This window comes from Sardina pilchardus, chromosome 10 (genome assembly GCF_963854185.1).
Source record: "Sardina pilchardus chromosome 10, fSarPil1.1, whole genome shotgun sequence".
In the NCBI taxonomy this organism is placed as follows: domain Eukaryota; kingdom Metazoa; phylum Chordata; class Actinopteri; order Clupeiformes; family Clupeidae; genus Sardina; species Sardina pilchardus.
Window position 1 is genome coordinate 6,469,595 of NC_085003.1, and position 26,883 is coordinate 6,496,477.

The 26,883-nt window shown below is 41.5% G+C and overlaps 3 protein-coding genes across 4 annotated transcripts; 2 read left to right on the forward strand and 1 right to left on the reverse strand.

Moving 5' to 3' along the window:
* Positions 1-3,009: 3,009 nt before the first annotated feature.
* On the forward strand, positions 3,010-5,939 carry isg20 (interferon stimulated exonuclease gene). Of its 2 annotated transcripts, none has more exons than XM_062547766.1 (4): positions 3,010-3,101; positions 3,619-4,309; positions 4,428-4,628; positions 4,953-5,939. In XM_062547766.1, exons 2-4 carry the CDS (start codon positions 3,644-3,646, stop codon positions 5,142-5,144), a joined length of 1,059 nt encoding a protein of 352 aa, XP_062403750.1. In that variant the 5' UTR covers positions 3,010-3,101; positions 3,619-3,643; the 3' UTR covers positions 5,145-5,939. The 2 variants fall into 2 exon arrangements, with proteins under 2 accessions (XP_062403750.1, XP_062403749.1); XM_062547765.1 differs by lacking the exon at positions 3,010-3,101 and adding an exon at positions 3,117-3,458.
* Positions 5,940-9,936: 3,997 nt separating this feature from the next.
* Positions 9,937-13,590, forward strand: rlbp1b (retinaldehyde binding protein 1b). The gene is made up of 7 exons (XM_062547767.1): positions 9,937-10,103; positions 10,764-10,892; positions 11,179-11,377; positions 11,669-11,847; positions 11,994-12,152; positions 12,366-12,476; positions 12,849-13,590. Exons 1-7 carry the CDS (start codon positions 10,092-10,094, stop codon positions 12,975-12,977), a joined length of 918 nt encoding a protein of 305 aa, XP_062403751.1. The 5' UTR covers positions 9,937-10,091; the 3' UTR covers positions 12,978-13,590.
* Positions 13,591-16,077: 2,487 nt separating this feature from the next.
* Positions 16,078-23,434, reverse strand: abhd2b (abhydrolase domain containing 2, acylglycerol lipase b). The gene is made up of 11 exons (XM_062547890.1): positions 23,335-23,434; positions 22,936-23,008; positions 22,620-22,846; positions 22,238-22,413; positions 21,394-21,561; positions 21,026-21,209; positions 20,686-20,778; positions 19,856-19,957; positions 18,636-18,705; positions 18,405-18,489; positions 16,078-16,295 (listed from the first exon to the last, which is right to left on the reverse strand). Exons 3-11 carry the CDS (start codon positions 22,829-22,831, stop codon positions 16,078-16,080), a joined length of 1,308 nt encoding a protein of 435 aa, XP_062403874.1. The 5' UTR covers positions 22,832-22,846; positions 22,936-23,008; positions 23,335-23,434.
* Between the last annotated feature and the right edge of the window lie 3,449 nt (positions 23,435-26,883).

Consider the following 26,883-nt stretch of genomic DNA (forward strand, 5'->3'; position numbering starts at 1 on the left):
TATGTACAAGGCCCAGTTTTTCCAGTCTGATTAGTCCAAATCCAATGGATAAAGAATTGAGTTCATATTTTTAGCAAAGTTAAGCTGCAGGGTAAATTGTACAAGACAAATGTGAGCATAGATTATCTCAGCAATTATTTATTGTAACTGGAATCCTCAAGAGTATTTTATTTACTTTTAACAGCTTTTAACAATGCATCCCGGAATTACATCAAATGTTTCCCGTGAACATGAATGACCTCTTTCCTCTGACACTGGAGAATGCCTGACAGCACCTTTTGACATTGGCCACAACATACTAATCTGTAAAAACAATGGGTTTGCAATTCAGGTAAAGTCATGCAGTGGTTTTCATCCTATCTATCCAGTAGTTCTTTATTTTCTTCCAGAATCCATTGTGTCTATGAATTGTTGAATTCTTCAAGGTTCTATTTTAGGTCATTATTCACTGACATCCATTTTACTATGCTGTGACTGGACGGCTGCAATGCCCTCTTTGTATTCTACACTATATTGCCAAAAGTATTGGGTCACCTGCCTTACTCGCACATGAACTTCAGTGACATCCTATTCTTAATCCATAGGGTTTAATATGACGCCAGTCTACTCTTTGTCGCTATAACAGCTTCAACTCTTCTGGGGAGGCTTTCCATAAGGTTTAAGTGTGTGTTTATGGGAATTTTCAACCATTCTTTCAGAAGCATATTTGTGAGGTCACACACTGATGTTGGACAAGGAGACTGTCTCTCAGTTTCTGCTCTAGTTCATCCCAAAGGTGTTCTGTTGAGTTGAGGTCCAGACTCTGTGCAGGCCAGTCCAGTTCATCCACACAAAACTTTGTCATCCATGTTTTTATGGACCTGCTTTGTGCGCTGGTGCACAGTCATGTTGGAACAGGAAGGGGCCATCCCAGAGCTGGGCTCGGCCTCTTAGTTCCAGACATTGAAATGATTTCTGAATGCTACAGCATTAACCTATAGATTTTTTGACAATTCCATGCTCGCAACTTTGTAGAAACAGTTTGGATAGCTACTTGCTGTTCCAACATGACTGTGCACCAGTGCACAAAGCAAGGTCTATCCATCCATCCCCCAAGGGCAAGGCGCTTTACTCTGAGTTGTTCCAGGGAGACTGGTCTTTGTAATATTTTTGTATACTGTGTGTAAGTCACTTTGTATAGTGGAAGTGTTGGCCAAATAGATAGATAAAATAATAAAATAAAAATGTTGGCCTACAAAGCACACAGTTGAATGCATTGGTGAGATATTATATCTAAGTTTATGCTCCTATAGGCTACTCTAGTGAGGTTAAACAGATCATTCCAGCAAGACCTGCTGGTTGCATGGTCCAAATCCAAACTAAAAGCTGATCACTTTGGCCATTACTGTCTGTGGTTTAGGCCCCTAAACCCTAGAGCAGCCATATTGCATGTCCTAGCGAGCTCACCTGAGGTCTGTTTCATCGGTAAACTTAAGCAATAAGCCCCGAGAGGCTGTGCGTTATACTGTATAATCAAACAGCTAAGGGGCGTAATGCGAAGCGGATGTTATTACATTGATGTTATCAAAGAGTACAAAAAAACTCAGTCATATAACAATTTGTACAATATTTGCCAGGAGTAACAGTGACATTAATCAAAATCAAGTAAAATGACAAAACACATACACATACAGTGGGGGACTAAGTATTAGTCTATAAACACATTTTCTTTGTGATTGAAGAATGCATCATAAATAAATAAATGAATGTTCTTCCTTAAAAACAGGGGGCATAAGTATTTCACCCCTATGTTAAATTCCCATTGGAACAGGAGGATTTTTTATAATATGTTTTTATTTTTAAAGGCCAGCTATTTCATGTGTCCAGGATACTAAGTTTCTTGGCCTTTGGAATTAAAATAGCCCCACATCATCACATACCCTTCACCATAGATTGGTATGGTGTTTTTTTCCAGTTAGGCTATTAGCCTGTTTGATTTGCATTGAGCTCAATGAGCATCAAACAGGCTAATAGGCTAACTGGAAAAAAACACCATCTAAACCCTAAAATGTGTCCAGTAAGAAACCACAAAGTGGATTGTTACAAAATCTTTTTGAAACAAAGCTCTAACTTCTCTGTTATTTTTTCTGACTCTGGGTTTGAGGCAAACCTGGAGTACAGGGGTTTAAATCGGCAACATCAGGCAGAGCAGCAAATAATTGTTGACTTTTCAACAACATTATCACTCCTTGTGGTATACCTCCAACAACAGAGGCAAATTCCTTAACAGGTTATATTTGGATTCATTAAAAAAAACAAAAACAAAAAAAACGGCCATTTGGAATTAATCAAATGACTGTTTGATGCTCAAGGTTCTTCGTATCTACTCTGAGGTAGAAAAACTCTATAGCCTACTGTCCTGTAATCAATTTAGATCTGTAATCACAAACATTCCTATGTCAATTTGTACCTGCTTTAATTAAATGTCTTTGTTATTATTGTTTTATTATGATTATGATTATTTTATTAATAATATTGTATGTGTTTTTATATTTTCCCTTCCTCCTCTATAATGTAATGTACGTTATCTTATTATTTATTCATTTTACTTTGTTTTATTTATAGCCCTACTCTTTTTTCCTTTTTCTATATCACTTGTTACTTCATTGTTTCTGTTAATCTCGGCTTAATTGAAAATCATGGCTACCTTCAATGACGCTCCGAGAATAAATACAGGTTAAATGAATGAATGAATGAATGAATGAATGAAAAAGTGTATTGTTCTATTGAATTGGCTCTGTTCTTAAGCCAATTCATTAGCTACCTTGCTACAAAATAAAGAGTATTTTTAAATGATGTGACCACAACGTGGCAGCACTATTTCATCCTTTAGCCTACTACTACATGTAGGGGCCACTGTGCCGCTACGAAACGTGAGGGGGCTGTGCTTGGTCACGTGATGCCGTTCCTCAAATCGGAGTAAAAAAGGGTGAGCCTACTATTATTGTTTATTGCAGCGATGTACTTGAATCGACCAATGGCAACCCAGCTTTAAGGACTTGCCTCAACTTGTTCTATTTCTGCCATACGTCTGTCTTGACTGGGTCCACGTGTGCACTAAGGTAGGAATTTAGCTATCCTCGCACAGCCTATGAATGCAAATATTTATCTTGTTTGTCAGTTTCAGAGTGAATATGAGACCATAATGTATGAGGTAAAATATATGTAATCCAAATAGATGCAGTAGTTTGTCTGATAAGTGACTGTATCATGAACAGCGCTAGTTAGCACCGGTGAAGTTAGCACAATTCAAACTGGTGGTGAAGCCTTCCCCTTAAACAAAGCAGTTCCATGTAAAAACAATGTCGTTTTAAGTATAACGTTTTACCTTACACTTAGCCTACATTGAATATGCAACCACGTAAAGGTGTTTTTGCTGTATGGACATGAAGATCAAATGGCAACGTTCACGTTAACTGGTGTGTTCCTTTAAATAGCTTGGTGAAAAGATAGTCTATCACATAATGCTATCAACGTTGGCGTTAGAGACTTTCAGCGAAAGTTAATTAGGCTTTTTAACGTTAAGCTAGCAATTGAAGTCTGTCACCAACTCCATATCCGTGTCTATTCATCTTTCAGATATGAGCTATTTCAGACAGTGAACATGTCGGGCATAGAGATCACATGTGGAAGAATTTCCCCCTGTGGCCCACTGAATGGACAGCCTCGGGCACATACATACAGTATTTCAAAAGTATACAAGAAGTCTAAGAGGAAGCCTACAAAACGAAAGACCAAAGAAAAGCCAGACGATGGTACCGACGCTCCTAAAGCGACCAGCTCTGCAAAGAAAAGGAAATTGTGTGAGATTAAAGGAGATGACCTAGGAGGCAGTGCATATTATGGGACAGGTGACTGTGTTGTTGACACTCCGGCTTCTGTATTCAGTAAAAGCACAGGTGTCCAGGATTCCTCTATTGATCACTTGCAACCCATTATGGAGAAGAGGGTTCCTACACCCGGTGAACGTTGGGAGTTGGACAGTGGTTTTGCGTCCGAGGCCAGCCCACCCTCCAGTGGCCGATGCTCACCCTGCATTGGCAGCTGCCCTGCCAAAATTGTGGCCATAGACTGTGAGATGGTGGGTACGGGCCCTGATGGACATTGCAGTGAGCTGGCACGCTGTAGTGTGTTGAACTATGATGGTAATGTACTGTATGACCAGTATATTCTACCACGCCGGCCTGTCACAAACTACCGCACTCGCTGGAGTGGTATCAGAAAGCAGCACCTCAAGCATGCCATCCCTTTCGAAAAGGCCAGGACAGAGGTAGGTTTCCTGCTGTGCGTTTTGTGTAGAAAGTGTTGGCCATTCTTCAGTTTAAATATGAAAATGTTGTCATTGCACTACATTAACATGCTCTTTGTTTGCACCTTGTTGTTTTTAGATTGTGACTCTAATTAAGGATAAGGTGGTTATCGGTCATGCACTTCACAATGACTTTAAGGCTTTGGGGTTCTCTCACCCATGGCATATGACAAGGGATACTATGTCCTCGCGAGCACTTCGACAGATGTGCAGCTTACCTTCTAAAAATGGCGCATCACTGAAGACTCTAACACGAAGACTCCTCAATAGAAATATTCAGGTGAGGTCTTGACTGAACCACTAGACTATCAAGCCCCTTTCAATTCCCTGTCTTTAGCTCATCAGTAAATGTACTGGTGGTAATATGGTAATATCTGGACCATGATATAGCCTTAATCATGAATACATTGATGATTGGATTTGTTACAGCAGTGTGACGTATTACGAGGTTTGTCTTGGATGTTTCAATCAAATCAGTTATTTAACAAGGAGGAATACTTGGACTGATGCGTATCTTTAATTTCACAACACATTTCAGAAGCATTTGCTTCAGGCCAGTGAGACTCTGTTTAAGATTGACTTCTGTGACCTCTCTGTGCCGCAGGTTGGGCAGGCTGGCCACTGCTCCGTGGAAGACGCCCTGGCTGCCCTGGATCTCTACAAGCTGGTGGAGGACCAGTGGGAGCAGAATAATTCTGAGAAGGAGAGGGCACCACCTCAGCTTGGCCCGGACCCCTCCCTCAGCCACTACATGTTGGACCAGTACTGGCCAGAGCATATGGACTGTAGCCAGTGAGCTGGCTGAGAGCTCGACAGGTGCTATATCACTATTACGGGAGGAGAACATGGTGAACGGAGAGGTGGTGTGCTCCGCTGCTATAGACCTCTGGAGTTTGCCAACAAAAAGGACCCAAAGCTGCCATCTTTGCCCCTATGAGGGGATCCGGCTCTCCTTATTTGGGCAAAGATGGTACGTGGATCTCCTTATATGGGCAATGGTGGCAGCTTGTGGGTCCTTTTTGTAGGCACATTTATAGAGGTCTGTTACCCTATGAAATGGTTGTATCTGGAGAACTTTTGTAACCTTCCATTGAGTTGCACAATACAGTTTCTAAGCTGTATCCCTGAGCCCACTCATATGTGGGAATCTGTCCTTATCAAAATTACAACAAATTATGAACTAAAGAAATTATTGGTAAAAACTGCCCAAGAACATGAAACTCAGTCAGACAACAGTTTGAAAAATGAAATCCATTTTATTACCACACCTTTGTGGCTGTTTTGAAAGTTCATCATAACCGAATGAATGGCTCTGATGTTTAATATTTAATTAGACCTGTAAAAAACATAAAAGCCACCCATTTGATTGTACAGAAACTTGCAGTTGTGTGCATACTGTCATGGTAATACATTATTGTTGTTCAGCCTTACATTTGGGATGGAGGACAACGCTAAAATGTCATTTGTAATGACAGTGGTGTTAAATACTTAATGTTAACTTAAACATTTGGTCCATGTGCTATTGAACATCATGATATGCTGTGGTTAAATCTTATGGAGTTATTTATTAATAAAAGCATTTAAACTATTAGTCATTGTGTGAACAGTATTCCATGTATTGAAGTGTAATATAATTTGGAAGAATAATGTTATATTTATGGTTACCATAAAGAATATTTGATGTCAGTCATGTCTTTATACTCCATAGTTAAGTGGTGCCCAGGCCTTTCATCGTGGTCTGCTCTCTTACTATTGCCCTCCCCACCACTGCATTACAGTCGAGACTATTGGCTACTCACCAGAAAGCACTTACAGCCTACTATGTACCATCCTGATGACTCGTAGTTGGTTTTGCACTTTGAAAACCATTGCTATAGTCCAACCAGGAAATGGATTATTATTATAAGGCTTTCCATTCAGTCACACAGCTCTATTAATACATACCTGGAATGCCTCTACATCTTGCTGGAGACTAATTTCTCTTAAACCCCTCCTTCCCGTAACGTTATGTTAGTAAAGCTATTTACCAGTATGTGGTAGGGAAAAACTTTTCCCTCTACAAAAATCAAGAAACCGGACACATAAATCCACCGTCGCATCTGACTCAGACCAAAAATAACAATCTGATGTTCAAATATGCTATGCTTTTGTCTAAATTCTGCTGTCTCTGCACAATTGTTTGCAGTATATGGTGTTACTCGAGATTACGGTGATTGAAAGTAATTAGAAATCATTTAATTATTTATTACACAAGTTAATTGTTCATTTGACCATATCTGGTGATTCAACTGAGGCTTATGGGTCAAGGAATTCATTCGGCTATATGCATATATGAGGTCTTTGTATTTATGTTGTGGAGAAAGTCTTCATTAGTCCACCGATATCCTGAATTGTTGGATCAAGTCTAGCATTAGCTGAGACAAAAAGGTGCCCTGTGCGCAGTGAGGAAGAAATGCAATTGTGCAAGAGCCGCACCACAACCCCTGATTGTTACTCCTACTCTTAAATCCTGCCTGTATAGATTAATGTGATGTCAGATGGGGAAATAACGTGATTACGAACACAATTAACACCCCTGGACCACACTGTGCTTGACCCAGTACTCTCATTGAAACTTATACCAGAATTACATGACTTGATTCTATTCATGTCACCAATGATTGGCCAATATATAGTAATGTGCGAAAGTGTAGGCACCCATTAGACTTGTGGTTTTAGCAATGTTCCGATGACCATATGTTTATTTCTCATTGTCTTCATTAGAATTCAACCAGAAGACAGGGAATATAAAGAACCAAAAACTGCATTTCTGATTCAGGTTCTAGTCTTTTGCATCCATTCGACTGGTTGTTTTTTCAGTGTTAAAATGACCAATCTCGCAAGAGGGAAGCTGAAGCTGGTTGGTACTGGTGGTTCTGGCTCTGACACATTGGTATCAGAAGTGGGGCAGAGATGGCAGATTGAAGATTGAAAAGTTACAGCCAGAGGAGTTCATTACTCACATTGGAAAATGTGTGGCCATCTGGGAATACAATGAAGACAGTCTCCAGAGATGTACAGTACTTTTCAGGTGGCTCCTCTACTTTGCGCCTTGCCAAAATACTCCTGACAACACGGCGTCTGTTTTAGGGTGCATCACAGTCAAATCAGCAGCTGATCTTGAGACCTCATCGTAGCTGTATCTACCAACAGCTTCTGGCAGGCCGTGCATGCCTATTAGTGCCTTGGGTATGAATGACAGCTCCATTGAGAGCTTCCACCTTTGGTGATTGGTCATTATAACACTGCTAAAACACCTAATCTAATTTTAGCTTGATTTTTTTATGCAGCTTTTAAACAGCTTACTGTATTTACATATTTCCTGTGTTCTATGGTCAAATTTTAATTAAGAAAGTGGAAAATAAATCCTTATAGCATTGCTGAAACAAAACATGTAAGGTGCCTGAAAGTTTTGCACAGTACTGTATTTACATTTTAGTGACCAGTATGCATCCCACACAGGGAACTTAGCCTCACTTCATGTCAATACCCCGCAGATGCCTAGTACACATATCTCAGGGGAGGGATATCTCAGTTATGCTACACCATACTCTGGCAGCCTGGCCATCAAGGCACAGTCAACCACCTTACATGAAATGGCACCTTTGGTACATGCATGGGCAGATGTCTCATCACTCTACAGGTGCTGCACCTCACCTCACCCCATGGCTCATTGCAACAGCGGGGCAGTGACTCTGCGTTGCTAACCGTTTTAGCGCTGGATTATTGACCTGTTGTGGTGGATGTCTTGACCACCAGGGAGGTTTAGCTGTGGTGAGAGTACAGAGCCGAGCATTGTGTTGCCAATCCCACTGCTTTGGTTGCACAGACCCCGTCATTGAGAGGCTAAAGTCTGATTTAAAAGATTAACCCTGGCTCACTACCCATGGTTTGAGTAAAAACGTGTGGGGGTGATGTCAGTATTTCAGAAGTCTTGTAACTTATGTGAGAAAGGGGGTAGAGGTAAACATACCAAGCGGGACTGCTTAGTCCTAGGAGCATTCATACTCAACACTACCACATTTCTCACTTTTGTTCATAGTGTCAGTCATAGTATTTACATTTAACACTCAAATTGAAGAGGAATCAAATAATTACCTATTTTCCCATAAGAGCATTTATATACATGTTATAAAATGTTTCGTCATGCCCTGTAACTCAGAAAAACATGTTCTTACAAGTCCTCCCATCATTCATACTGTACTAGAATCTAGAATCTGAACATTCTAAAATACTGTTACTAAAATAGTAATGTTTGTGTAGCCTACATTATTTCAGTTTATTGACTAACTATATTTAGCTGTACCCGTACTATATTTCAGTGTGTTTCCAGACATAGTCCAGAATTTCCACTGATACAGCATTCACCACACAGTTTATGTCTGTATTATCAGCCTCAGAGTACATTTTACAATCTAAATGCGTGATTTCACATGTGAAAGGTGAATAGCTGTCTAAACTAACAAATCACGTTGTGGTTCAGGGAGGCAACAATAGCTACTTTTCTTATTCTAAGTAGTTTTGGAATTCAGTCAAGTTGCTCAGGGTAAACCACACACACACACACACACACACACGCACACACACACACACACACACACACACACACACACATACGCACACACACACACACACACACACACACACACACACACACACACACGCACACACACACACACACACACACACACACACATATTCGATACCACCCCTACCCACACCCTAAAATCAACTATTGCCTGAATGGAGTTCTCTGCCACACCTTTTCCCTTCAACCCTGTCTCTGATTGGCCACGCACCGATGGGTTGTCTTGCCTTTCCCTATGTCCCACAGTGTGTTTGCTGATTATCAGAAAAATCAGATCTGCATAATCTCAGATGACGTCACTAATCCTGCCAGGGGTTACACTACAAATCATTCAATCGCCTGCTTCGCTGTTCACAGGAACTGAGGACCAAGTGCAGCATCCCTGTCTAAACCCAGGTGAGTTGTTGGCCTATTTCTCTTTGGAGTATTTTGTACAGCTATTTGGAGGGGCAGATATGTTTTCAATATGAGAGTTTTAAATATAGTGCTTTTTCCTATTTGTGAGGATAGCAATTAATTTGGCGTTTCAAGTATGGGTGCTATCTCTGACAATGAGGTAGGCCTATTTACACTGTAGACTTCAATTAGATAGTTTGGGATTAAAAAAAAAAAGTTTGGTTATCAAAACATTTTCTGGCATTATTAGTTGTCTGCTCAAACAGGGTGCTATGCAAGTACTACGTTAAGTGAAGTTAGAGATCATGAGATCAGGGATCATGTTATTATGGCACTGTGGTAAGTGTGGGATGATGGAATGGGGATTAAGGCTGTGAAAGCTGTGAAGAGGAAACAAACCACATCCAGTCACATGTCTCAGTTGGCGTTTAATGTTAAATCTTAATTTATCATCTGTGGCTGGATAAGTCTTTTAAATCCCACTGGCCTGTAGGTGTTTAGGTTGTATAGTTTAGAGTTTTACAGTATACTTTTGTTGAAGAGGCATGGGACAGTATCTCAAGGGAGAAATTGTTCCTCCACAAGGAGTGCTCAAAGACTCAAGGGAATAAGTCAAATGAAAGTTGGGAGCAACAGGCACCACACTGTTCTCATGTGGTCAAAGCATTTCTGCCTCCTCCATTCACAGTGAAGTCAACAGTATTCGGAAGATCTGAAGACATGGCTGTTGTTGTGAGTAAATCCATATCTATATAATCTGTAAAATGCCATTATGCAGTAGTGGTGCATGATTGAAAATGTATTATGAGAGAGGTTAGAAATGATTGAATGACAGGTCAACTCAGGTCAAGTCAATTCCCTTTACTTGTTGACTTGTTTTATCCATTTATGTTTGCATTCAGTACATAAGTACAGTTAGTACACTTATTTATGATTTACCTTGTGTGGAGAAGGAGTGATGTCTGATCCTTGTAATGACATAGTAAATCATGTGATTTCCCTTTTGGTCACCATGTAATATCTGAACCTTACCTTACAACTCCCCCCCTTTCCCTCACGTGGACCAAGGACCTGAAAATATGTACAGAACAGTACAGCAGATCTTAAGAGAATGATACTGTTGTTAGCATTAGCCACTAATCTCTGATCTCAGACAAAGGTTTACAAGGCTTTTCTGCATTCATGTGAGACAGATTATGAAACCCTCACACTGGGTGCTATTGAGTTCCCCCTCAAGGTCCCAGCGCTGGGCTCATGGCCAGGATTAAAGTTGTGAGTCGAGTGGTCTTGAGCAGGTCTTGAGTCGTGAGAGGCTTTCGTCGTGTTGTGATTGTGTGCCCCCCCAAGCCCCCCAAGCCCCCTCTTCACACACACACGTTTTCTCCCATCCAGAGTGGAACGTATCGTGTGGTGTCCGAGGAGGAGCAGGCCCTCCGTGCTAAACTTGAGCACCTGACTGTCAAGGACCATGGACCCGTGTTCGGGCCCTGTGCCAAGCTGCCTGACCACACCCTGCAGAAGGTGTGAGATGACGGTTATCTGTCCCCATGCAAAACCACAGTGTACTGATAACTAGTGATGTTTACTGTGCTGAAGTTTTTCATGATCATAAATGATTTTACATCTTACATTGAACATGAGATATTATCCTCAGAATTTTTCTCAATTCATCTTTTCGGTGATTGGTGTGCTTTGATTCTTTTGTTCATTATGTAGCGATCAAGTCTACACTATTGTTTCTTATGACAGATTGCGATTTTATGCAGTGACATTTAGAAGAGGTTCACGCTAATGTTGTCCTTTGTAGGCTAAAGATGAACTAAATGAGACGGATGAGAAGAGGGTGTCTGCTGTGAAGGAGCTGAGGGGCATCATTAAAGATAAGGGGGGAGAGGACCTGGGCAAGGGAGTGGTCGACACCTTCGGGGACAAGCCTGATGGTGTGCTGCTCAGGTTTATCCGTGCTAGGAAATATGACGTGAACAGAGCCTATGAACTCATGAAGGGTAAGACACCATCCCAAACCTCCTGTAGACCTGGGCAACATACACATAAATACCAATGAAAGTAATAGTCAACCTTAATACACAGACATCATCACTGCTCTATTGTAAACCTGGACAACATGCACATAGTTAGAAAATATACAGTCATTTTCAGTCCATTTTAGCTGAATTAAAACCTAAGGTACAATAGACTAATACACATAAACGCAGTTCTACATCTAGTTATTGTAATAATAGTGTTTTTTTTATAATACTGTAGATAGTGATGTGGCTTTGCTTGTGTGTGGGCAGGTTATGTGCGCTTCAGGCGTGACTACCCCGAGCTGTTTGAGAACCTGACCCCCGAGGCTGTGCGGAGCACCATCGAGGCCGGCTACCCCGGCATCCTGTCCAACAGGGACAAGTACGGACGCATTGTGCTGCTCTTCAACATCGAGAACTGGGACTATGAGGAGATCACCTTCGATGAGGTATGTGCCTGTCATACACATACTGTATCTCTAATGTCATCAATCGTAGATCCATCCACAAAATTGGAAATGTGAATCAGTGTGCTTGTGTCCTCTATCGTGTGTGTGTATGTGTGTGTGTGTGTGTGTGTGTGCTTGTTCTCTAGATCCTGAGGGCCTACTGTGTGATCTTGGAGAAACTCCTGGAGAACGAGGAGACCCAGATCAATGGTTTCTGCATCATTGAAAACTTCAAGGGCTTCACCATGCAGCAGGCCTCAGGCATCAAACCTACTGAGCTGAAGAAAATGGTGGACATGTTACAGGTAACACTGTCAATACTAAATTTACTGTCACAAAAACATTGTAAATACACTGTATTACATGAGTACCGGTATATAACTAACATGTGAGTGGAATGCATTTGTTTCACTCCAGTTATTTTCTTATTTAAGTGCTCTTAATCTGTGTAATGCACAATTTTTCTATGTTTTTATTACATAAACTGTTCCTATTCTTACCAATACTGTGTTTGGCAGGACTCCTTCCCAGCCCGTTTCAAGGCAGTGCACTTCATCCACCAGCCGTGGTACTTCACCACCACATACAACGTGGTCAAGCCCCTGATGAAGGGCAAGCTGCTGGAGAGAGTGAGTCTGGCTGTCCCATAAGAACAACAGTGCAACACGTGCATACACATCAGGCCATCTGCACAACCACAGCAATGATTAACTAACTGCTCTGCCTTACAGAACCAGCTGATATGTGTCCAACCGTTACGGTTGACTGACCATGCACCTAAACCACTTGGCAATGAAATAGCTTTAATGGGGGGACATAATGTAGAATCAGCTAGCTGGAAAGACAGCACAATTTAATGATGGATCTAGGTGTGATGAAAATAGATTATGGACTATTCTCCCAGATTATGAAGGGGCTGTGCTATTCATTTTCTAAAAAGCATATGGGCCCGTGTGCAAAATGTGAACCCTCCCTAATGGCTATCCCTTTGTCTCCTGCAGGTCTTTGTCCACGGAGATGAGCTAGAAAACTATTACAAGGAATTTGACGCTGATATTCTGCCCTCTGAGTTTGACGGTAAAGGTAGCAAGTATGACGGCAAGGGAATAGCAACAAAGCTGTTCGACTGAACATGACCAATGGGACCACACACATAGACCCCAGGGGAGAAATGTAATAATGGTATTCCTTTTCAACAAAATTGTAGGTTAATGTGAACTGTGTAAAAAAAATACAACCACGCCTGAGTGTAACGGAATGAAGTGAACGGGAGCCGCACAAGAGAAAGCTTTGACCAACCAACACGCTCCTTCTCTTCAGCTGAAGCCACTCAGTGCCTTAAACATCCACTGTTGTTATTCACTAGCTGGTCAACTGCTGTGGCACAGAGCTTAAAGCACATCTGGAACCTGACAGTCATTGGGTCTAGTGGGTTTACTGTGGACCATTTTTATTAATGAGCCAATAATAATAATTTGATTATCTATAACTTTACAAAGGACTGAGGAAGAAGCCTGTCCCAATGACACTCCTGCTAAATGGCTTTATCTTTATGAAACAATATCAGCCAGGCCCCTGCTGTGAACTGCACCCCAATAGTACAGTCAAGGTTCCAACGCTTTTTGTCCAGACAGTGATGTCCTCGAGACCAAGTATCTATTCTTTTGTTTTGTTTTTATTTGACTCCAATGGAAAATGTGTGTACATAGAGTACAACCCTCTGTAGATACCCAACATGTCAACAACATGCCACTACACAAGTATGTGTACAATAAACTGTATATAAAGATGACTGCCTACTTAATTGTTTAAAAAGCCAAATACAAATTAATTGACTTGGTGGAAAAGCCGAACACTATCAAACACGTGGTGTATTTGTAGCCAAACTGGAGTAAATGCCATTATATAATACTTTTGGATTTAGATGGAATTTTGGATGTTTTAATCCAAGTCAGGTCGAGGTTGACCCTGTTAAAATAGCTGTATGTAAAGAAGCACCAACTATACCACATATTCTAAGCTGCTGAGATCTAATAGCAAGTCTCTCAAATGAAATATTTTTGTTGCAAACAGATATAAAAGGGACACAAGAAGTTTATACAAGAAAATAATTTATTGAAGAACACAGTTTTATCTTCCAATCTTGGCATAATACATACAAACCACTTTCTTCATAATTTCTTAGCTATAGGGGTTAACTTCATCAAGACAGGATAAAACATGACTTTACGCATAAACATAAGATAAGGCTCAATAATGGTAATCATACCAAGAATAAATACCTTTTCTGTAATGCATTTTAATTGGTCACTGACACCGAATACCCACTGGAACATACACCAACACAATGCACAATCTCAAATTTCCCTCTTTTGAGTCTGTTGTTGCCAAGCTACTGGTCCATTCATCTCCTAGCAAGTTGTATTGTAACATAATGCTCAAAGGATTTTTCCCCAACACATAACTTAAATCGAAGTCAGAAAAACCAAGGTCCTTCCAATATATTTATGCCAAAAACATACAAAAGACACAGGTAGTGGTCCATGTTATACCGAAGACCATATGCTCCCTGTTGGGTATTGAGTTTCAACACGAAACCCAACTGAGGGTCACTGACACCATTGCACTTTCGTGCTGGTTGTTACTCATAGATTTCTTTCAATTTTCGAATGTTTCTCACTAGGCTTCTCACTTTCCAAATAAAATTACACTTGTTCCCATAAAGAGTACTTACATACACACCAGGAAAACCCAACATGCAGAAACCTAAAGTGAATCAGTGAAATCAACATTCAAATGAAAATATGTAAATATCGATCTAAAATTGTAGATCTGAATCCTTAAAAGATGACTTTTTGTCTGAGCATATGCACAGATAAAGTGCATACCTCCACATATTACAATACCCCCACATATTACAAGCTACTCTGGAAAACAGAATCTGCCAAATAATTTGACTGATGTTGTTACATGAAACCAGTGCAAGTGCAAAAAACACCCATTTCGGGTTACTCTTCCTACATTAGTAAGTGTAACATTCACTTGAGAAATGTCAAAGTAGAATCATAAGGTATATGCTCGTCGTAGTCCATTAGTATGATCAACTTTGTGAAGTGGGATTAGATTCTGGAGCCAAGACTAAGAGCATTTGGTCTGACTGCAGTGAACCAGCAGGTGGAGCACCTGTTTCACAGAACAGCCGGTTGAGGCCTGGTGCACAGGACAGGACAGGCAATAAGGCAACTTTAGGGTTCACAGGAGGACAAGTCACGCAAGAGTGTAAAAGACAGGTATCTCTACTAACGCCATAGGGTTTGGACTAAAGTTTCAGTTGTTTGGAGTACTAAAGGCAGGTGTAGCTGAAGTACATAATAGTGATATTCTTTAAAGCAACACTAAAGCACTTTTCCACTGTCGCACACACACTGTTTGTTTATCCAGCAAATAACAGACAAGGTAGAATATGTTGCATGATTTTATGAAAGTATGATGTATTGGAACATCGAAGCAAGTCAAATTTGTAGTTTCTAATGTCTCATTTCATCGAACTACAGATACACTACCCCACCTCGTAAAGTTACATAGTGCGGTTATAGCCGATAGAGGGCCGCGAAGTGAAAGCAGACGTGCCGTTCACCCTGTTACGAGTTGATGAACTGCTGAAATGATTTTGGAAACATTATTTTAAGATACGGAAAACTCTTTAGTGTTGCTTTAAAATTCAATAGTGGACGAACCATCTAAGTCAAGGTTCCGTGTCAGTAACTGCTCTGAAATGTAACATACATTGAAACACAAAACAAAATGAAAACATTAATTCTTACCAAAGGCTGTATTCGGTAGGAAATAAAACAGCTGAAGGAAAAAAAAAACGTTTTTTTTCCAAATAATATAAGACTGTAAATTACAAACACGTTGTAGCAAGTCTTTCCCCACTCAGGGTGTCTACAGGATCCAAGGTTGATAAAAACATGAACACCTTGTGGGTCTCTTCACTCGCGTGTGCTCTACGAACACATCACAGGAGGCACAGTCCAAATGATGTTACTCCTCCAGATATCCCATCTGCTTCACGGACATGGGAAAGAGAGCTGAAAATAAACTGCTCTATGCGACGATCACCTGCCTTTGTAGTGACTCATCGGAGAGCAGCACTGTGTTGTTTAAGGTGGATGGGCTGTCGGTAAACGGACAACAGGAGTGTGTGTGGTGCACAAGGTTTTTTTTTTTTTAGGCCTTGCCTTTGCCCTCTGTGTCCTCGAACGTGGCGTCCGGGCAGGCGGTCTGGCAGGCGGGCCGCTTCCTCTCCCACTGGCAGATGGAGTTGGCATAGCTCATGATCACTTTGTCCATCCAGGTGAGGGGCTGGGGGATGAGGACCGCACCCTCGAAGAAGCCCAGGTGACCCCCGTGGAGCGTCAGGGCAAATATCACATTGGACTTCTTTTCTGTGGGGGGCACAGCGAGAGGAAGAGTTCAGTGAACAAATACGTTAAAATCGTACTAATTAACTAGTCAGAAGGCAAAAACACAATGCTATTATTGCTGATGACTCAATGGCTTTCAATAAGCTGCCTCTATTACCAAGTCAGATCTGATGGATACATCCGAAAATGCATATTGTGGATACTTAAAGTGTGGAGTGCTTCCTTCATTCAAACATTGTTTATTAAACTGCATTTAGGAGTCATTAAAATGAAAGCCAGCGCATGAACACAACACTCGGCAGCGGAGACAGCTGGACGAGATCGAGGAACACGGCTTGATTTCAGGTCACACCCTCGCACTTCCTCACGGCCGTCGCCCTTTCTCTTTCTGACACCCTAAACCTGCCGAATGTCTCGGCCTCTCGTCCCTCTTCAGCTCAGCGTCCTGGCCGATCAGTCGCCGGCAAACCGAGAGGCCGGGCGACCCTGATACGTGACACCGCGGCGAGTCTGTCAGCGGTGCGGGACGCCGTCCGCCTGAGCAGCCTCGGCGGCGACTTCTGAGTCAGGATTCCGGGAATGACCACCCGAGCCAACGCTAGCCAAAACATGACCAGGATTACGCTGCTCTCTGCCATCATCATCATCACCACCACCATCATCATCATCATCACGGCAGCTTCCGCCTGGCCTGGGAAAGTAGGTTAGTAGGGGAGCAGTGTCTGACTGATGGCTAATTCCCAGCCCCAGATGGAGTCTCGGCCCACGCTGTGCTACGCGAGCTGAGCTGAACTGAACTGAACTGGGCTGATCTGGCAGGGTGGGGGGGTGAGAGAGGGGGGGTCAGACGTGTGCACACAGACAGCTGGTGTGGTGCGGAGTCTCTCTGAGCTGAGTCATCCCTCCTGACCCAGCCCCGCCCCCTTCCCACCCCCCTTCCAGTAGCAGACAGGGCAGATGGCACTACCTCATGCCTCCAAAAACGAGCTACCCACGGCAGCCACGCCATCATCGACACAAGCAACAAACAAACCACCTCCACGGAGCTGCTCCGCAACTACTACGGTTACAGGTCCGCTGCGAGATCACCTGGAGCGCGGGCCCCTGTGATGCCACCTACACGGCCACCTGTGCCGCAGCAGCAGCTCCGGGTGGGACCAGAGAGAGCTGGCCGAGAGGTGGAGGCTGAATGTTAGGACAGGCTGACCCATCCAAGACCACGGCCGAGCAGGAAGCGGAGCCAAGACCTCCTATAAATAAATCCCACAGGGGAGGGATCGCATGGCCCTGAAAAATTCAGCACGGCTGTCTGAGCCGCAGCAGGCCAGAGAGAGAGAGAGAGAGAGAGAGAGATAGAGAGAGAGGGAGATAGAGAGAGAGAGGGAGAGAGAGGGAGAGAGAGAGAGATGAGAAGAGCTTAGGCCATTAACACAACGAGGGCATGCATGTGACGGCGCACGCAAGAGACAGATGCCTGAATGAGATGTGCACACACAATGGTGCCAATACGCTCAGCCGTTAAAGCTCCTCCACTCCAAGTGAATTACTACTAATGTAGCCGAGGTGCTGTACCTGCTCTCACAATCCAGCTGAATGAACTGGAAACCAGCAGAAGGACACATTCAAAAACATACATATTGGAGATGTAACAGAAACACAACCACCACATAGAACATTATTCTTACGTATAGGTGACTGCCTATAGATGTGAAAGTAAGTAGCAGAAATCAACAAGTAAATGAATGAACAAGTTACATGGAACTGAGCCAATGCTACAATGGCACCTGCAACTGTCACATCATTGTGGAACATCCATAGTAGTTTATATCAACGAGGGTTAAAGCGGAGTGAGAGGTGCAAACGTTCGACCATTTCCCCGTTCTGTTATCGCCAAGGGGAGGGGGGGCGAAATCCCCCTTTAAGCAGACCTAGAAAGTGCCGTTACATTTTAACTGAACTGCTTGCCGATCGATATCCCACTATGACGTCTTTCCTTAAGCAGACAGGAACTGTTTGAATTTTGCTTCCATAGAGATGCATTATGTTGCTCTAGCTTGTCAGTAATGAAGGATCTTTGTTATATAAATGGATAACATGGAAAAGCATTGGCAATATAAAGGCAGTTCATACCTGCAAGTGTACGGGGTATCGTTAATAGAGACTGATGGACAAGTGGATCGTCTGATGAGTTGACCAGGAGGAGTGGGACATTGACCTGTTACAAAATGTCAGCATGTTGATTACATTTGTCACTGATTCATGCATATTTTTAAAGATAAATACAACTTAGCTTTACTATTCTCTGTAATGATGAAACATGCATTATGCAATAGAAGGGAGAAAGAAAACTGTCATACGTACATTATGGATGTAGTGCACGCAGCTCTCCTTCTCATAGTATTCTTTTAAGGAGTCATGTCCATGGAACTTTCTGGAACACGGGAACAAACAGAGGATGTCACAATAACCTCTTCAGATAAATGTTGTCGTACCCCTCATAAAGCAGCTGCCTAAATGAAAATATTCTGTCTCTTGTCTCACAAGAAATCAACCACCTCTTATTGAGATCACACCTGTTTGTCTTAACACCCCCCCCCCCCCCCCCCCCTTTGGAGAACTAAGGAGCAATAAGAATAGATTGAGAAGAAAAACAAAGAATTTCGAGATCTTCAGTTGAACTTGGGCTGAGACAAGAAGAGGGCTATTTCTCATCTGAGATCTTAAGATATCAACAAACCTTTTCTTTCCTTCTCCATCTATTCTTAATGCTCTTTATTTCTCCCTAAGGGGGGGTGGGGGGTGGGACAAACAGTTCACAGCTCATTTTCAAATGTTGTTTTCCTACGGGTGGTCTATATTCAGTCTGGTCCGGTTCTGGGTCCAGATTAGGGCCAACGGCTGTCATGGCAATGGCAATGCCAATGGGTTCCTACCGCCTTCAAATAGGTCATATTGGATATTTGAGAGTCATTACATAACAGCTTTGCATGTCAACAACAGCACAAACCAAATGTAGTTGATGCCAACTATTCATATCGAACGACTCCTTTCCTAGAAGTCAGTTTACATTGTTGTAAAAATGCAGTTTTATTACACAGTTAAAGTTGACATAGAAAAATGGTTCCAAAACGTGTTCCATACTGTTCCTAAATATTTCCTCAATAGAATTTACAATCGATTAGGGCTTTTGTTTCAAAATTAATCAAATATGGCTGGTTCAGACATATTTTTTCCATTCTTTCAATCTATTCATGTTAAACACATGTCCGCTGTATAGAATCTAATAATAAGATTAACTATCCCTTCTAAAATATAGACTAAAGGGTATCACCTGACCATATTATATAAGTGAAAAGTAGGCTATTCTCATTACCAAATAGGGTAGGTACAGGCTCCTATGCCGCAAAGGCCACAATAGTTAGTTGTTTACAGTTCTCATTCAGTTCTTTTTGACCTAATTCTGTGTATCCCTTGCTACTAATTGTTTTACAAAACATCATTCGGAGCATCTTATGAGGCAAGATTATTTTCTATAGCAGTCACGGCACACACAATATGAGCAGTACTACTATATACCGTACCTCATGATGCTGTCGTCTATCTGCATGAGGGAGGTGGCTGTGTAGAGGTGGCTCAGGTCTGCATCCTTCATTTTGCTTGAATTCATTCCAAAGAGGCTTCCCCTGAAAACACCAAATCACATCAAGAAGAAGCTAAATAATCTAAGCTTCCAGTTCTCAGTGATCTTTTATAAATGACATGATAATTACAACACAACGACTATGTAGTTGCAATAGTTATCTTTAGAATAAAGCAGAAATGTGAAAATTGTGAGCTCTACATTTAATCTGTAACAACATCATTTCACCATAGCTTGTTGTACAGCATTCATGTGATACCTAAACACGTGGGGGGGGGGGGGGGCTAGAAAGTGTATACTGTAGTGTATACAGTTACTAGAGTGCATGTAGTAGTCAGCAAAATGGCGTTTTTAAACGGAAGTTCGTGAGGAGCGTGACGAAATTTGTCATGCCTACAGCCTCATTCCTATCAGGTCATTTTTCCCAGCCTACCTGTTCATGCTGCAGCAACTGCTTTGCTCTCTCGCTTTCAACCCACCACCTCCCCTCACGCCTCCCATCTTCTTAGGTTAGGAATAGCAAAGGGGTGTACGCATGGGTCCTGCTCGACTCCTGCCTGCGCAGTAGACTCCTGCCCGATCCCTGCAAAGCACTCCATGACCCTGGCTAGTGATCTCGCCAAACACGCTTTTCACTTGCTTGCTTGTTGTTGCAAATTTGGAACGTGAACTTCTGAACAGCCTATAAGTATTATATTACAATGTACAGCATGTAGCCACACGGCAAGGCCATCCCAAGTCAGATGCTCTGTGCTGAGGCCTTTTCTGTACCTGTGTGATAAGATGATCTTTTTCATGTTGTCTGCCATGAGGAAGTTGTAGAGTCTCCTGCACTGGTCCCACTCTAGGAATGTATCCTGAGCCCTGGACAGAGCACACAAAAATGCATTCAGCAGGATTGCAATGGTACAGTCATTTTATAAGCCGCATTACAGTGTTTTATGCAAGTTAAAGGTAACAAAACCATATTAACACCATATTAACTGCCCCTCTGTATTAACCTCATAGCTGAAGAAATTTGGCAAAATCAATGTATAAGCCGCGGCTAATAGTCGGGAAATGACGGTACACGCTACATTGACGTCAAAGCCTGATGTTAACACTTCCTCACCTTAGTGCACTATAGCCCTGGCAGACGCTGACACAGCACAGCACCCTCTCCTGATTGGTTCGGTTCTCTCCAAGGAACTTGCAGACAATGTTCCCTCCCAGGCTGAAGCCAACCACAATGAACTGTGTTTGGGGGAAAGCCTTCTTCATGTAGCCCACCATAGCAGCAAACTCCCACGTACAACCTGTGAAACGTATTTAAAACAAACAAACTTACCTCTGTACTTTAGTTCATTAAGTGACATCTCATCTTCCAAACGCCTTGAAATATTTAATTCAGTCTATTTGAATGACAAAATTTGAGTCTGACGATGATTGACCAACTAATCTTTTCGTCCTGTGTGTAATTGTAAAATGTCTGTTCCTTACCATATGTAAACATGCGGGGTGAGGTGAGCTCAATGTTTGGCAGCGCTCCCAGGTGATTAAGGACAGCACATCTGTAGCCCTGGCTCTGGGAGTAACCCACAAAGGTGCGGATGTAGTGCTTCTCGCTGTGGTTGCCAATCCCTGGGCATATCACCATGGTAATGTCATCTGTAAACAAAGTTGGTTTCACAATGAAGCTGGAATTTTAGAGCATTTCATGAATAAAACATATCTGTCATCACATGTTTGATTCGGTTTTCTAGCTAAAGGAGGAAAGGCATGGAATTGCTGATATATCATGGAATTTTGGAAAGTCTATTCCAGACATGGGAAGTCAGGGAATTTTGCTGTTGCAATTTAAGACGTACTTGTCAATACAAATATTTCCAAGCGAAATTGATGTATATCTGGTTATTAGCTTTATTGCTTGTTTGAGTAGCCCAACTTTGTTTCTTCAGTGCCAATTCATCCATCTGCTCTAAAAAAGGTAAAAGATTCTTGAACGCTACTCTGAAATTATTAGTCAGTATATTGTACTATTCATTATATATAACAAGCAATGGAAATTCAGGTTTTTTTTTTTGGTCAAGGAATGTCGGGGAAAAGTCATGGAATTATATACTGTATGCCTCTTAGACTGGGAACCCTGAAAATGGCACAGTATTGTCAAAATGAATACATGGAATAAATGACATAAACAACACCAACATAAACATCTGGACTGATTTATGTTGACTGAAATGGTTCTACTGATGATTGTTGCTGTAATAATGTACAAATAAATAATATGGACACAGTATTACTAAAAGCAATTATACAAAAGGGCTGACATTACCCCACTTACCCCCTGTAATATGGTCAGATAAAGGCTCAAAGAGATCAAATGTGGCTGTTGCTCCATCTTGCATGGGAAGGTATTTCCGAAGTCCATTTGGATGTGGCGAGCCGACGCGCCCCATCTTTCCATAAAGGGCAGTTTGGAAATGTCCACTTTTACCCCATAGTAACGGTGGAATATACCTATAAAACACAATATGGCAATTTATATTAGCGATAACAGCCAGAGACAAGAGACAGTGTTCACAGAGATGTTGCTTGTAGGCCTACCCCTACTACTACTCAGGGAGAACAATCCAAAACCAGGAAACAGAGCCAAACATGTGCTTAGATTTGGTAATGAAGTTTCACTTGTGTGCAAAGTCTTTCAGTATCTGTTGCAGACTCACTCTTTGGTAAGGATGGGGCAGGACTTCAGGATGTAGTGGTTGAGAGGTGTGTCTTGGAAGGTGATATCAGGCGGGGCGGTGGGACTTTTCAGATTCAAGTAGCGCACGATGACATACAACACTGTTGCCACAGCTGCCAACTTCATGCCATCAAACATGGCTGGCATCTCGGGCGCGATGGTGTACGCATCTCCTTCGTTGTGTGAACTCATGATGCCAGATGATCCCTGAGAAATGGGGATGGAGATTATAACATTGTATGTGTCTACTGCGTGATAAGTGATAAAAAGGGAATCGAAGGAATAAGATTTCCCACCTGACGGGTTTTTATTGCCAATGAAAGCCTTGGTCACTGCCTCCAAGCGGCCTCAATAGCCTGCCACTAGTCACTAATGGAATCATTAAGCACAGTTACATTAAGCACAGTTACAGTTGTCAAGCTTGCTTGTTGACATAGCACAGTTTACCATTGTCAATGCACTACAAACACTGATGCTTGCAGGATAAAGGGACTAAACGAAATATATGCGCGATCAAACGATTCGATATAAACGTAGGCTACTTGTAAATGGTTTTAACTTGCAATGGACTACTGTTGAGAATGCTAACTGGTTTTAACCAGGTTAAAATGGACATTCTGGCATCAACGCAACAGCATCACCAATGGCACCTACATTGTGCAGAAATTAAACCGGCGTGCGTCGTATCCACATACCATGTCATTCCACAAGACGTAGAGAAAAATCTCCTCGCGAATTACATCCATGTCAATAAAACGGTTTACAGTTTATCAGTCACATAGCATCCACTCCGTAATTCACCACGCACAAAACAAACACTGACGATTGAGCTCTTCCCTTTGAGGAAAGCTCATTTACATGTGGCTCTAGCATTGGGCGAGAGCCACTTTTGCGTCACGCGAGTCACATAAACACACCAGCTGGTTGTGGGGTGCCTAGTGTTGCAGGTATAGAAGACAGACGCTGTCAGACATAACAGTCCTATACCCTCGGTTGAAACAGCGCATCACAGGCTGGTGCCCTACATAGCTCTAGCCTACATGTATGGCCATACACGTGTGCTGCAGGCTTAGTGTCTGGCAATTTCATTGTCTTAACTTTTGACTTATAAGACAATTACCTTCCTTGTGACATGATTCAAGATTAGTCACCCATTTTCTTAGTAAATAGATACATAGATAGATAGAACGACAGACAGACAGATAGATAGATGTAGATATATATAGATAGATAGATAGATAAATGAATAAATGCAAGGCAGCTTTTCAGAAGCATCATAACGCGTGTTCGTTTTTAATTAGGCTATTTGGAATCATAGCAGAAACGACCCAATCAGGGTCACCATTTGGCATGCTGACCCTGAGAGTAAACTATTTCCAATTCAAATACTGTAAATAAAATGATGACAATATGGTAGCCTATTTCCAGTTGTTGTGGGAAAGTCATATTTATCGAGTGATGGTTGTGTGCCTGTTGATAGCTTACGTTGCTCCGGGAACAATAACATTAGCATAAGTCACTTTGGATAACAGTATATCGTGGATATAAATAAATGTGAACGTAAACACAAGGTCACTAGGGTTTCTCACCTTAACTCTTTATCGGGTTTTCCGCTCCACCCCCTTCCTATTCTAACTGGGAACAATACTCAACTATTTTACTCAACTCAACCATAGTGGTCTGGACCTCTGAGGGGGGTCGTCCCCCACCCCAACCATCTGGAGAGCCGATAGTAAGCCACAGGCCCCTAAATACACAAGGAAATTAACATATGAAGAGAACAACAATAGTCCACCAGCTACTTAAAGTTATCTCCATAAAATATGCTATTATATTGCGGTCCAGCACACATTCCAATAAGATTGACACAGACTGTAGTTATTGCAAATTTCTGGAAATGGTTGATATTAATGGCACATAACACAGTTAACATGGCTTATAGTAGACAACAAAGAATTATGACCAATACAGTGCCTGCTAAAAACTAATCTAGGCTACTGTGAATTACAATTATATTACATTATAATACAATTTATTTTCATCTTTTCTCATTCCAATATACAGTATGACCATTGGGAGGAGCTGTTCACCTAAAAAACAACTACTGTACTGACATCAAGTTCTATTTTTGCTCCACTTCTTCACCTTTTATTCTGATATCTCAGTTTTTAACAGCAGTGATCATAAATCCTTGTGTTAAAACGTGTCAAATAAATAATTAAATAATAAAAAAAAATACAGTCTATATCGACTTGGAACTCTTTATAATAAAGTATTTTTTAGGCCTATTAGACTAAGATAGGTCATTCATATCATTTTTTAATGACCCAAATTATTATTTTTTTCATTATCCAAACCACTGGTCATCAAATAAATCTGTGATGAATTCCAGCTAAATCACAGCTTTATCACAGATGTATCATGAAGTGTGTTCATCTAGTAGAAAGTAGGCCTATCCACATGCACAAGACAGTGATACTGAGAACTGAGGGCAACACATGCTTAATCCTAATATTTTATTCAAGGTGATCTAATCATTCTATATGAATGGCAGCCCCAGTCAATGATCTCACCATCCCACTAATGTGCATTACAGTATGAACGTCGAAATGCTCTGCAGAAAGGAAAACTATGACTCACTTTAACCTCAATCAAATTATCCGAGACAAAGTATCCAAAGAAAATGAAGGGCACTTGGAGACAAGCCCTCTTAAAAGCACTTAGCCTGCAAGGCAGAACACAATGCATTTGTCTGAAGCACCACATTCACTATCACTCGATAGCCTATACTTTCTAATACCTGGAGGATATTAAATTAATTTATGGGTTGAGCACAAGCAAGATGCATTGATTGCTTCTGTACTAAGAACATTCTGCATGGTTGACATCTGGCAGGTTTCAGTTTAATTAAACTCAGATGGTTGTTCATGAGATATGGAAATAACACACAATGGTTAATTACATTGGCAGTGGATTGGTCACAGTTTAAGTTCATGATCACTCTTACTAACAGATGTTTCTTATTAGAGTAGGCTACATCAAAGGGATTTGTGTGAGAAAACACACCCATGCATCTGATCAGCTGTGCTGAAATAATGAATAAATCAATACATTATGCTATGGTTGATCAGTGCTCAACATCTGCTTTCAAGGACCAGTCTTCTGCTTTGAAACAAACAAAACCATCAAAGGAAGGGGGATTCTTAAGCAACACCCACACACTGAATCAACATACAAACTTGGTCTGAGATCAAGGATGGATTCTGACTCAAGTCCACCCACCATCATGACCTCAATCAGCTCAGTGTTGGCCCCCTACCAATAGCATATTTCCAAAAAGATTAATTCAGTATGCTATAGCTATATCACTGCTATTACTGGTGCATATACCTATACTCCTCTCTCTAAATAAAATCAGGATACACACACATGACAGAGGAATGAGAAAGAGTGACAGAACAAGAGATAGGCTACATGTGTGAGTGAGGTATTTTTCAGGGATGCATGATGATGCTGGTATTGATACGACATCAGTACTGGCAGATATTACAAATTGTATTATTGACAGTCAGATATGAACATTTCTGCAATAGGCCTTAATTCCTGATAGATATATGATCAGGATATAGGCCTAGGCTATCACTGGCACAACCTGTTTTAGTTTCAGAGGAAACAATACCATTTATTTTCAAATAGGCTGAGATCTAGGCCTATATATTTTTTTTGAAAATGTCATACCAAACTGCAAATCCTACATTTACTCCATGTTGCAATGATTTTTTTTACATTTTCTAGTTAAATGAAGGTCCAAGTTTACACCACTCTAGTAACTCACATAAGTCTAAAGATTGATCGGCATCGGCATTGATCTTTTGGCCAAATAAATGTAGAAATATCTACATATCAGAAAAACATCTATTTGCATTGGCTGAATGTAATCATCATTAATGATTGGCTGACAGATAATTGGTGTGTGATAATGTAGGCCTGTAGACAACATTTATAAACTTAGAAGGGCATTATAGCCTAAAGCTATTTTATCATTTAAAATCAAAGCAAGCTGAATCTAGTGGTGTTTACAGTATATTGTCAAGTCTGCTACTGTGCTCTGCTGCGACGCTACATTTAACTGTTAGCTTAATCAGTCCCTGGGGGAGGTCCTATAATTATAATACAGGATGTAATTGGATGAAAGCACACATACACGTGCTGCCGCACTAACGCCTCCCAGTCCTCCACACGGA